The sequence below is a fragment of the Polistes canadensis genome, unplaced genomic scaffold (genome assembly GCF_001313835.1).
Source record: "Polistes canadensis isolate GaletaPanama2010 unplaced genomic scaffold, ASM131383v1 scaffold_103, whole genome shotgun sequence".
Classification (NCBI taxonomy): Eukaryota; Metazoa; Arthropoda; class Insecta; order Hymenoptera; family Vespidae; genus Polistes; species Polistes canadensis.
Genome location: NW_014569650.1, coordinates 165585 through 178968, shown reverse-complemented (window position 1 = coordinate 178968; position 13384 = coordinate 165585). Strand labels below are relative to the sequence as shown.

General features: G+C 37.3%; 1 protein-coding gene across 1 annotated transcript in view; it reads right to left on the bottom strand.

Annotated features, from left to right (window-relative positions):
- Positions 1-1216: 1216 nt before the first annotated feature.
- Positions 1217-13384, bottom strand: part of LOC106787513 (zinc finger protein jing homolog) — a 72928-nt gene continuing 60760 nt past the window's right edge. The window contains exons 2-9 of the mRNA XM_014749919.1: positions 6650-7094; positions 6256-6578; positions 5700-6162; positions 5426-5605; positions 3661-3802; positions 3430-3560; positions 3268-3335; positions 1217-3171 (exon numbers count right to left, since the gene is read on the bottom strand). Of these exons, the coding sequence (XP_014605405.1) occupies positions 2994-3171; positions 3268-3335; positions 3430-3560; positions 3661-3802; positions 5426-5605; positions 5700-6162; positions 6256-6578; positions 6650-7094 (1930 nt within the window). The 3' untranslated portion in view covers positions 1217-2993. The remainder of the gene's footprint in view (positions 3172-3267; positions 3336-3429; positions 3561-3660; positions 3803-5425; positions 5606-5699; positions 6163-6255; positions 6579-6649; positions 7095-13384) is intronic.

The window sequence follows — 13384 nt, the reverse complement described above, 5'->3', positions numbered from 1 at the left end:
GGTCGCGGATCGTAATATATTTTTTAATAATAATTAATAATAATAATAATTAATTCGCAACTTGATTTTATCGTTAAACCCTAGAAAAACATTCTTAATTTACATGAAATTGGCAGTGTTTCTTAGCTGGTGTGTGTGTATAGATGTGTATATATCCACTTTTTTTTTTTTTAATCTCACACATTCTCTCTCTCTCTCTCACACACACGCACACACACTTTCTTTCGTTCATGCATAACTGTACAAATGATCTAATCTCTACATAATTAATTATACGTTAATTTTGTTTATATTAATGGTCATCACGTTTCCATATTGTTCGGCGAACTATGAAAATAGTGATCGATCCAACTTGACAATTAATCTTCTTCCTCTGTTTCTTTTTTTTTTTTTTTATTTCATTTGTTCTCCATATTTTTTTCTCTCCATTCGTTCTCGTTTTCCTTTTATCTTTTCTTTTTATTTTTTGTTTTTTTTTTTCGCTAATCACCCCCACTACCCCCCCCCTCTACCTAGCGTTTTAAACGATATTTCTTCGAAAAAATTCTACTAATTCCATGGGAAAAATTTGAAAACACAGCCTTCGTGTATCTTACCCCGATTCGGGAAGGTAACAGCTCGTATCTGTTTTTAAACTCGTACAGCATCATGATGTGTGCTCTATTACACTTTCTTTCTCTCTTAATAATAATAATTATGATTAGTGTTATTATTATTAATATTATTATTATTAATATTATTATTATTATTATTATTATTATTGTTTATCGTTAATCAGCGATATATCATCATACTGCACGAGACTCAGCAAGAAAGATAAAAATAGGCGACTATGAAGTAAACGACAAATTTTTCACGAAAATGATATTAACAACTGCACCCCCTCTCCCTCTCCCCCGAAAAGGTATATGTATTCGACGAAATGACGTTGTAGAAGACATTCGAGGAAGAAATATTCGGTTAATAAAAATTCTCCCGGTTTCCTCGAATAAACTAGTAAAAAATCGCGAGCCATAATAATACCCCTCCGGGGGAGGTCCGTAAAAAGAATTGTTTCATCGTTTACTTCATTTTGTACATACATGGATTTGAATTTCTCGATAGAAACCGTTCGCGTTGGCGTACAAGTCGTCCGATTATCCCTTATGCATTTTTTTTTTGTTCTCTTATTATTTCCAAAATGATTTCCAAATATTATTAATTTCATCTGCCGAGCTTCTCTATTCAGCCTTGGAGACTGTCAACTCCGTCAACAGGGAAGTTAAACGAGCCGAACAGACTTATCTTCGTCCATTTTCTTTTTCTTTTTTATCTTTTTCTTTCTCTCTCTCTCTCTCTCTCACTCTATTACGAAATTTTAATTCAGCCCTAGTTAATAAACCCAACCTCTTACAAACAAACAACTCGTTTTGTTCTCAGGAAATATCCGCTATGTTGATAACCACGATTATCATTGTCAGTTCAAATTCATTCCCATTATTCGTTTCTCTTCATAATTCGTTTTATAATATTCTTCTTTCTTCATATACTTCCGCGCCGTTGTGTCAGTTTCTACCGAGTTGAAGATCGAGGTAGATCAATGCAATATCTTATCTTCTGTTACTTGATTTTTTTTTCTTCTTCTTCTTCTTGACAGTTAATTGGTCAAAGGAGATTATTAAAGTATTGACGATGCTTTTCTTTTTCCAGAATAATTAAGAGAAATAAAAAAAGAAAGAAAATTTATATATAATATATATATATATAAATCGTCGTGGTAGTATTATAGTTGTGATAGTAGTTTAGGTGGTAGTAGTAGTAGTAGTAGTAGTAGTAGTAATAGTAGTAGTTAGTAGTAGTAGTAGTAGTGTAGTAGTAGTAGTAACAGTGCCCGGAAGTGCCAAGGGGCCGGGTGTTAGATATTAATTGATTCCTAAGGCCACCAGAGTGATTATCTCCTTATTATTTTCCACCATTTTTCTCTTTTTTTTTTTTTCTTTTTCATTAACTAACTTCGTCATCGTCGTCAATTAATTCTTTTTTTTTTTTTAGAAGAAAAGAAAATGTCTCTTTCTCTCTCTCTCTCTCACTCTCACTCTCTCTCTCTCTCGCGAACCATCATAATATATCACTCATACTCTCAACGTTTTACGTTGCTTCGTCTGACGATGAACTTTGTTTCTTTTTTTTTTTTTCCCCGTTTTTTTCTTTTTAATTATTATTTTATTTTGTTCTATAGAGCAGTTCATCTTCTTTTTGTTCACATTAATCTTTTTCTTTTTTTTTTTTTTTTCATATTTGTGTTCAAACGACGGTGTAGTATAAAACGTATCCACGGTGAGGCACTTATGAGGCCCAAGCCCAGCTCTTCCGAGGCCGCTTGTGTGTATCTCTTTCTATCTCTCTTTCTCTCTTGTCAGAGTCTCTTAAAAAAAGATAAAGAGACTCTTATTTTCTCAAACAGGTAAATTAAGCTACCATCCTCAAATTCTTGAACGATGAATTCCATCATACATGAGATCTAAGAAAGGATTCTCTCTCTCTTTTATTTAGGCTAAATATATTAGAATGTATTATCTTCTTTTTCTTCTTCGTTTTCATCATTCTTCATCTCTTCCATTTCTTCTTATTCTTCGTTAGGGTAATTGTTACTATTGCTCTCCGAGTTTCTTGTACTGCGGAATCAGCAGCTTTGGTCATGTCATTCGATTCTTCTTCATTCTCGTTCGTCCAACTTCGGTTTATACCGCCTCGGTATATGGTTCACACAGGTGTTTCAATTATTATTATTATTATTATTATTATTATTATTAAATTTATTATTATTATTATTATTATTATTATTAATATTATTATTACTATCCAGGCTCCTTCTGTTTCTTATTATCACACATATTTCTGGACCCCATGTCGTCCATGTGTTCAAACTCCATTCTCCGTTTACTTCTACTTTTTCATCTTATCCTTCTTAGTCACCTTTATTGGTTTCCAATAATCTTCATTTCGAGACATTATCACGAATTCTTAACTGGTTTTCGACGTTGCTTTACTCTCGTTATCGATGGTACACCACTGTGCATTGCTGGGTATAACGCTTGACTAACTTCTTCAGGATATTTTCCAGCTATTTTACGTATTCTTACGTGTTTTGTGCTTTGTACTTCGGATTCTAATACCCACTCGTCTGGTTCTCTATAAAAGATCGTCAAAATAATTCAATTAATATATTATGTCGAATCGTATATTATTTAATTAGATGATTAAAATAAGAAAATAAGAAATACTTACATGTCCTGAGGATACCATCGTAAAAGGACTTTAACTTTCCCATCCATCTCTACTCTTCTTGCTAATACCTGTTAAATCAAATCACAATTGCACGATAATTATTATCTTTTGATTTTATTAATTTTACTCGGTCGTGTCTTCGTATTTAAGTTTTGAACTTACTTGACTAGTTAGGGCCATCGAATCTCCAGGCGTTTCAGCTAACCGACCTTGCGTTCTTGATTTGGCCAGCTCAAATAATCTATGTTGAAGACCTTCCATGACTCCGGAGTCGAAATAATCGAACAGTCGTGCTAAAAATATCAATGAAACAATTTTGTTTTACGATTTATTATTCTCCTCCGGATGATAACGGGATTTGTTAGAATATGAAAAATAGTTAATTTAACTTACCAGACCATGGTTGTCTTCTATATCTCAATCTCTTTCCATTCCTCCTGACAAGTTTGCCACCATTTTCGCAACTCCTCCTTCCGCTACTGCTACTTGTTTCGGGTTGATTGAAGTGGCCATTAACGTGCCTTTCCAAGGTTGTCTGTAAAATGATTCGTAAAGCGTAAGAATTTTTAGAAGTCCGGCATTTTCCAGGGAGAGCCTCATCCAACAAGATTAAAGGGCCTGCCTGGAAGTTAGATTTGAATATATATATATATATATATGTAAATACTTTCCCTCTTTCTTAAATACACTCATTTATCAGCATGACGACAAAAGATGATGACAAATTTGCGTTTATGCAGAGGAAAGTTGGATCAACGACGATGATTTTAAAACATTCCGAATATTCATTATAAATCATTCTTTCGTGAAATACAAATAGAACAAATTCCTAACTAACTGAGCTCTAACCCTTTTACGGGTTAGATATTATTATCGGGTGGAAGATAAAAAAGTAGGTTTCAGCTGTCACTGGGAAATGCCCAGAAGAATGTTGTTGTTTCGATGTGTCAGGAACACCAGGGACGGTTAAGACTAAAGACTTTTCTTCCATCCCCGATTTTTGTTCGTTAGCGTGACAAAATTTAGAAGAGTGTTGGACATTTATACTGATACGACGATATTGATATTTATCGAATAAAGATTGCTAACAACATAGAGAGATGAATTTACGAAATCTCTTTGGTACTTAACCGACACGGATGAACGATGACAATAAAACAATGACCATTTTTACAATTAACGACGACATACAATAGCGTTCGTACACTGATTGTCAATCTTAATATAACTAACACATTGTTTCTCGAATCACTTTTTTTTAAGAACATCACTCGAAGTGGGGGAGGGGAGAAAGTCTTCGGTCCTTCTTTTCCTTGTCCCATGGTCTTTTTTTTGTTTATAACGTAAAATACATTACCCAAAAGAGATCAAGGATAAAGTTTAAACAGATACAATAGAAACACACATCGTCTGACCAGGATGTTTCCACCAAGTTAGGGACCATCATTTGGATGAATGCTCGACGACAAAGAACAAGGTAAATTGTGATTAGTTCGTATTCGATTATTTATAGGGCATAATTTTTGGCTTCGTCGATATTATTCGTGTCTTTTTTTGTTTTTCTTTTTTTCATAAGATTGTTTCGAAAAGATACGTGAATGGCTGAGAAAAAGTCCACCGATATATATCGAACGAGAGTAATAATGAGAGTGGCGAGAGGGGGGCGGCGACCGGGAAGAAGTCAAACATTTTCATAGAAAATTTTCCGCTCGTCTTTCGTAGCACGAAGAGTACATACTTAAACGATACAAGACGAATTTTCGAACGTTCAAAAGAGAGAGACAATTTGTTTTTTATTGGTTTCTTTTTTTTGTTTTTTTTTTTCGTGAGAATTGACTGGTCTTCTGAGGAAGAATTAATCCCATTTAAAAACATTTTCTCTGATTATAGCTGAAATATATAATTATAATCGACGAAGGACGAAGAGAAAAATTAGAAGAATACAATATAAACGAAATCTGAGTTATCGAAAGAGAATAGTAATCGAAGTGTGAAAAAGTAAGGAAAAGCAAGCGAAGGAGGGAGGCTTTAGTCTTCCTTCGAAAAGACAACAGCTGCATCTCTAAAAGGAGGAACGATTTGAGAAAAACAGTTTCTTTTCGTGCCATCCAATAATTTCGTAATTTTCCATGTGAAAAACTGGTGGACGAAATTATACCTGTGAACTAAATCTACTGCCACATCCATCGACGATACAACGAAATGGTTTGTTCCCGCCGTGAGAAAGTACGTGTCTTTCCAGCCATCTTCTTGAACAGGAGGTTCTTCCTTGAACTTTACAACCCAGCCAATGGCAGACGAAATTGTCGCCTCCGGTTTGCGTGTTGATATGAGCCACCTAATGGAACATTGATATTCGTTAATCGACTTAAACGATTAACTTTGATGATGGCAAATCTCTTGTTTGAAGATTGACGATGAGTTGTTTTTACCTGGAGATGTTCGAGAAGACCGGTGCTAGATTCGAAACTAGCTTCGCACTTGTCCCATCGACAAATCCCGCTATCGGCATGCTGTGACCTATCCTTTTCAGGTGCCCTAGCAGGAAAACGTATCGTTGTAGGTGCTGACAGTATTGGAGAAAGCGTGGTCTTGGATTCGCTGCTTCTGGAATCATCCTCTTCCTCCTCGACGTCTTCTTCGTCAGCTTGCAACGTCTGTGTTTCGGTCTTTTCATTTTCGACAGACGATAACCTGGACAACGGGCCCTGACTATTCTGAGATCGTAAGAAACCAAGTAAGGCTGGGCATCCGTTCGTTAAATTATTGTTCTCGTTGACGTGAGGTTTCGAAGTAAGAATGCACCCTTTGTAATCGTTCGTCGGAGGGTTGGCGATTGGCGTAGAAGGCGGTGAACACGGTTTCATCGAGCTTGGACTTGCTTCCGAAGTGAGCCTACAATTGTATTCGCGTTTATATATAAAAAAAACAGGTTTAAGATAGGTTGAAGAATAAATTTGATAATTTGGGGGAGGAAAAAAAAGTAACCTCAGAGAGGAGATCTTGCAGGGCGGTATGTTTTTAAGAACGTCGTTGGAGATAGGCAAACTCGGCAGAGGCTTCGTTATTAATTTTTTATCTATTTTAGCGTTGGTCCTAGGCACGATAACTGGCTGTGTTTTCTTGATAGGCGGCGGCGGCGACATGTTAACAGTTCTAATTTCCCAATCGTTGCTGGTTTGCGTAGTGCGAGGAACGGTGCCGAGGTATTTGGCAAGGCCACCTTTGTTCCTTTGAACGGTCGGCGGCCTTCGAAATTCCGAGGAACTCTTAGCTACCAATACCGACATTGTTTCCGACGTCTTTTTAAGCTGTTGAGACAGAAAATGATACTAATGACGAATCATGAAATGAAAGTATGGTAGAAAGAAAAATGACTCACTTTAGATTGCGGCGGTTTTATTTGGGATTTAAAATACTCCGTGATTTTCCCTTGCGAGGAGGATTCGTGATGATGATGGTGATGATGATGATGATGAATGATACCGACTGGTTTGTTACCAGTGCTACCGCCGTTCGCTTTAGACGAGCCACGCGAAGTTGGATCGGCCGCGCCGGACCTGGGCAAGGTCCCCGCTTCGGGTTCCCCTTTATGTTTCTTGTAAGTCGAACAGGCCGTTGTCGCCAGTAGCGGGGTCCAGGGCCACTGGGGCCTGGTACCGAGTTGCGAGGATGGCGCCAGCTTGGGCAAACTTGGTAATGGGCTTGCTGATGCTCCCCTTAATGCTGCTACACCTTCGTCGCTGCTTGTACTACACGGCGAACCTGGTTCGGTGATGTCGCTTGTCCCACTACTGCTACACTCTCCACACGAAACTGCTACTCCACTGGGGACAAAATTCAACAACAAAATACGATCATTCCCTTGTCCAATTCTATCTATCCATCCATTCATTACGTTTTTTTTTTCAATCAGAGTACTACTACTAAATTCTATAAGAACTCAGGGGGGTGGGGGGCAAAAATTGAAAATAGTTACGGGCTGTTTTGGGAAAGGGATGACGCGGATTGGGACAAGGTTTACAGGAAATTACACGATCACGTTCTATGGGGGTAATCCTATTAACCCAACTTGGGATAACCTAATTATGAGACCAGACATTTCCAATTGCCTTGCAATGACTCTCTCTCTCTCTCTCTCTCTCTCTCTCTCTCTCTCTCTCTCTCTATCTCTCTTCGTCCTTTACTGCTGCCGACGATTCTCGTTGCCTAGGGCAACATCCTTTTTTTCTTTTTTCTTTTTCTTTTCCCCCAGATTTAATGCTCCAAACTAAAAAGAGAGAACGAGTGCCTTTGCCCGGTCAGCAACAACAACAGGAAGAACGAAAAAAAGGGGAAAAGAGAGAGAGAGATAGAGAGACCCAGACAAACTGAATCCTAATTCGTGGAACGATTATCTTTCGATCTAACCATCTCAATAATATCTCAAACCTCTACGCGAATTTGTTAAAGGATTAATCAAATAAATGTTATAATCGGTGTGTTATAATTTTGTTCGAAAAGAAAGAAAAAGAAATAAAACAAATCAACGATCGTCCATAAGAAAAGAACGAAAGGAAGGGGAGAAGGGAGGGGTATCTCAATCTTCCATCTCGCTTTACCATCAGACTGGGTTATTATATTATGGATATATTTTAAGATCAGTTACTCGATGTTTTGCGCTCGCGCGTACTTACACAACACAAACGCGCGGATACATTGAGAACGACGTCACGGTGAGAGAAAGACACTGACCTTTCCACATTACGATTCCGACATTGCGTTTACGCAACGACGCACTTCACCGCGCGGCCAAAGCGAGGGGAAAGTGCGCCAGCGCGCGCGCATACACACACACAAAACATAACAGAGAGAGAGAGAGATGAAGCGTTCATTAAAGCTGCACCGGAAGAATGCTCGACCTCGAGATGAACCCGAAAAATTAATGAAAAAAAAAAATTATCTTACAATTTTTGACACATTTTCTAAGACGTTCGATTTCATTTTTTTTTCTTTTTTTTGAGAGTTCAACAGTACAACAATTGTTCTCGATTTAACTATTTCATTATTCGTATTATTTATAGTATTTGGTCAAGATGATGAGAAGGATGATCTAAATACGCGAATTGTATAATATCTGTTAAGTAGTAGTATCATAGTACTGTTCAGAGTATCCATTTAATTTAATAGTACATCAAAGAGAGAGAGAGATAGAGATAGAGAGATAGAAAGAGAGGGTAATATTCATTGAACGTGCGAAAGGTCAAGAAACGCGATCAACCTCGATCGAAACACGAGATGAATTTGAAATGGGCCAACGTGACGACGACGTCCTCGTAACAAACCTAACTGGGCAATTATCAATGACCATCCTATCCACCGTCTTTCTATCTCTCTCTAACTTTAATTAGAAATTGCATTTACCACATGCACATACATACAGAAAGAAAAAGAGAGAGAGAGGAGTCTCACAATGCAAGATTATTCAAAGATGCAATAGTTAAACCTATCATTGCACTTGTATTATTTTTCTTGATTATAAACAAAAATCAAGACAGGGAGAGAGAGAGAGAGACAGAGAGAGTGATAGATAAAAATCTTGTAAAAAACATAGAAGGTTGTTTTTTTTGTTTCTTTTTTTTTTTTCTAAAAAAAAATCAACCTTGCAGGTGGCTCCTCTCAACGGGGATGCACCGAAGCTTCAAGCCCGTCTCTCTCTCTCTCTCTCTCTCTCTCTCTCTGTTTTTCTCTCTCTTCTCTCACGCCCTCTCTCCTTCCTCTTTTACACACACACACAAACACACATACAGAGTATCCCTCTTCTCTCTTTTCCTATCCGTGTTCGATCTAGCTCTTTCCTCCCTCACTATTACCAGCTAGAGCATACTTTACTCTACACACACACACACACTCTCTCTCTCTCTCTCTTTCTCTGACACATACATATATACATAAAAGTATTCTCTATTTTTCTATCTCCGTCTCTCTTTGCGGAACACTACTACTCTCCGGTGGGTTGTACGGTCTTCTATTGTTGCACTCGCTCTACCAATTTCCCTTCCCTTTCCCCCCCCTGCCCCGCGAAACCTCTTTCACTCTCTTTTACTATCTCTATCTTTCTCATCCCCACGCCCTTTTTTCACCCCCCACCAAGTGAACCGACCATCCATGTATTTTCTCTCCTCGCAGATATCATCCTAGCCTGCTTCGCTTGCTCGCTTGCTTGCTTGCTTGCTTCTTCCTTTTCCTCTTCCTCTATCCAACAATTTTACCATTTCTATCTATCAATGTGCACACTCTCTCTCTCTCTCTCTTTCTCTTATGGTGCATCAATATTTCTTTCTTCCTTTTTTTCCTTTTCTCTAAGTATTTCAAGAAAAATTTGTCGGAATATAATGGGGGATGAATAATTATGCAAATACCAAGTATGGCTACAAATATCTATTTTTTTTTATGGGGGTGGGTTTTCATGTGTGTTTTTTGCTCGCACGCGTTTACGTCTTTTTTAAAAGAAAATAGAAATAAGAAATGTTAGAACACGGGGTGTTTTAAGTTGTGCAGTATAACCACACAGGATGTAACACTATAGTGTATCAAGTTTTGTTGAGAAAAAACAGTATAATGTAACTCTACGGCGTTTAAATTTCTCTCTATCTCATTCTCTCTTTCTGTCTCTCTTTGTCTGGCACAGGAGGGCGGAAATGCATGCTCACCTAAATACCTTGAGTTATATTCACAGCCAGAAACCAGAGAGAGCACTGCTGAAAGTCCGCGGATAACGACGAGTCTATATGTAGTATCCCATGTAAATTCGTTTGAAATGTAATAGAAATACGAGCAAACGAACAAGAGAAAGAGAGAAATAATAGAAAAGAAAGAAAAAAAGAACAAAAACAAAAGAATAATAAGAAATTCGTAAAGATGTGGAGACGACAATTTATGTTCCACCATGTAATTTGTAAACTTCGACGAGTTTTAGTTATTCAACGTTTCATGCATACGAGGAGGAGTGTACTCCCTTTTCTTCCCCACCCCCACCCCCCAATGGGTAGCAATTTTCAAAGTTATCGTTAAAAGGGTAATTCTTGATTATTACCTAGGACGATATCATCCCTATTGGGGTAGGCACCGATAAAACCACCACCCACCCCTTTCGTTTCCTAATCAAAAATTCTAAACAAGTTTTGTTTTCTTCTTTTCCAATCGATTTTTATCCGAGCTACTTACAACCACCCACCCACCCATCTTTCCCGATATTTTTCCCATGTCTCGAAGAAAAAAGATGCTGCGTGAGAAGTTTGAAAAAGGGAAAAGGAACGGCCATCTTGAAAATACCCTCCCTTTTCGTTCCATGCGCTTTCCCTATGTCCTTTCCCGCGTCCGCAGGAGGAGGAGGAAAAGAAGAAGAAGAAAAAAGAAAAAGGGCAGACGGGTTTCTCTCTTCCCTTTTTCGCGCACCGGTCGATTCCCATCAATTTCGTTAAATTTTTCATCGAAAGCCAGGACCGACTTGAAAGCTCACCGAGCCTCGCCGGTAATCCTGTCGAATGTTTCTTCTTCCTTTTTTCTTTTTTTTTTTCTTTCCCTCTTACACGAAGGGTAATCCCTTTTTTTCTACTTTTTATTTATATGTTTTATTCCATTTAACCGTAACTCTAATATGAGCATCGAATATATTCCAATTTTATTTGAATTTTTCCTTTTTACCCATTAAAACAACACACGTCATACTTTATAATAATAATAATAATAACGATAAATATATTTAATGCGAGTACATATCGTCAGAGAGAGAGAGAGAGAGAGAGGGGGGGGAGAGAAAAAAAAAATCATTTGGACTATTTCCACGTTGGATGATCGATAAAGGGGTGAGGGAGTGGTGGGTTACGGGGGAAAAGAAAAAGAAAGAAGTTTTAGTTGGTTTGGTTTTTGGCAAGGGAAGATCGAGGTCAGATTATGATTTGGCAGAGAAGATTTTCGTCCATCCTGGACACGTTCGATAACTGACCTACACTCACTCTCCTTTCATTCTCGACGTGGTCACGCGAGCTTGCGTACGCACAATGGCCACGCACAAATTCATCCCTTTATTCTGCAAAATCGTTGCTCGTTCATATTCGCGGGAGAAGGGTTATTGAAAAGTACACGACCACCCATCCACCCCACAATTCACCCAAACCAACCCTTCATTATTGACACGTTTATTTGAACCTTTTTTCTACCTCTGATTTCTCTTCTATCCGAAATAAAAAAAAAAGGAAAATACAATTTCATTCGTTCAACTATCAAAATTCGTTCGTATCTACCTTTTTTCACGAGCTTTTTACTTTAATTTCGTGGAAGAGGAAGAAAAAGAAGAAGAAGGATAGAACGTAGTACAGGGTCAAAAAGGAAAATCCAAGAAGATTGGCATAAGGTCGAGGTTATTTGCTGGGAAATTGCTAGGCCGTAGGTTCATCGTAGCTCGGAGATCTCGTAGGAAGAAGGGACTGGAAACTTTGATAAAAGGGAGAAAAGGAGAGAGGGTGGAGTTTGAGCAAAGGCAAGCAAGCAAGCAAGCAAGGAAGAAGAGTGCCTAGCTACTGAAAAGGTTTCCAATGTTACTTTCGTACCACCTTCCCTCCTGTCAACGAAATCTCACCAATTTTATACCACCGATCGAATCAGTAATATTCAATTCTAACATCTCAAAAATCTCAACATCGGATTTAACGTCAGCGAGTCTATGAAATAAAATAAAATATAAAAAATATCATTCAGGGTTTTATACGTTTTTCCCCCATCCCCCAATACCGAATTCTTTCGCAATGGTTTATTGGTTAAGCGAATTAATTAGGGATGTCGATCAAAATGATAATGACACAATATTGTTTAACGTTAATATGTTTGTTTGTTTTTTTTTTTAATTTCTTTTCATTATTTTTCTGCATTGATATTTCAATGCAGGTTGGAACAGCTGCCCCTGCCAACCAGCCAGCCAGAGCTTGCTTGGAAAACAATCTCATTGCCCTGCGGGTACAATTTAAACGTCATTATCGTTACCAATAAACAATGATTCTATTAACCATACATACACTCCATACATACTCATACATATAATATATTTAATCGAAGTACTTGGTTTTGAACCTTTCGAGATCAATCCATTTGAACAATTCATTTCGTTAAGGTTCAAAGAAAGATGATGATCGTGTTGTAGTAGACCGATTTGATTTTTCATTTTATATTCCCCCCTCTATCCATCGTATGGTTTTCTACGAGAAAGAAAAGTGTTCGGTGTTCAATTGTGGTCATAAAAAAGGGGGATGAAAACTATTACAAAATGTTCGGAGTATTATTTAGTTTTTTTTTTGTTTTAAATTGCAAGTACGATCAAATAAAAATGTTGAAGAAGGTTTTGAAGTATCGACTGAGGGGTTAATAATTCGTAAAAAGGTTGATTAACGAGAGAGAGAAAAAAAATGGAAAAGGGAGAAATTATTTGACGAACACGCGCAAGCTTTAATAAATTTATATCTAATAAAAAGAATATACCGCAACGCGCGCATAAAGATTATTATAAGCATGTATTGGCATGGTATTGGTGGTTGGACGAAGCAATGCATTTTGTCTATTAATCTAATATATGGCTTAGTATAGGTCCGCTTAAATGATATATGCCTGTAACCGATCGACGAAAGCAATTAATTATGTCTGCTTGAGTGAAACCAAGCCACTATCATCATCCGTTCCATCCATTTATCTATCCATCTATCTAACTATCTATCGATATATATATATGTATGCATCTATTCTAGTCTTATCGTTCGAAAATAAAAATCCCTACTCTCGGTACCTATCATATCACAATTTTAGCGATTTTTTCACTAATTGATCTGTTAAATGACGTCGAGTAATTTGATATTAACGAGAAAGATAAATAAAGGGATATAATTGTACTGTCCAGGATAAATAACAGGAAAAAAAAATTATATGTATATATAAGGAAAATATTTAGACTATTTTAATTAACAACGTTCCAACAAAGACATTGATATCTTCTCTCGTATTATAAGAAAACGAAAAGAGAAAATAAAAAGAAAGAAAGAAAGAAATCCGTAAAATTTTAACATGGAATAAAGAAAGAAAGAAAAAAAAA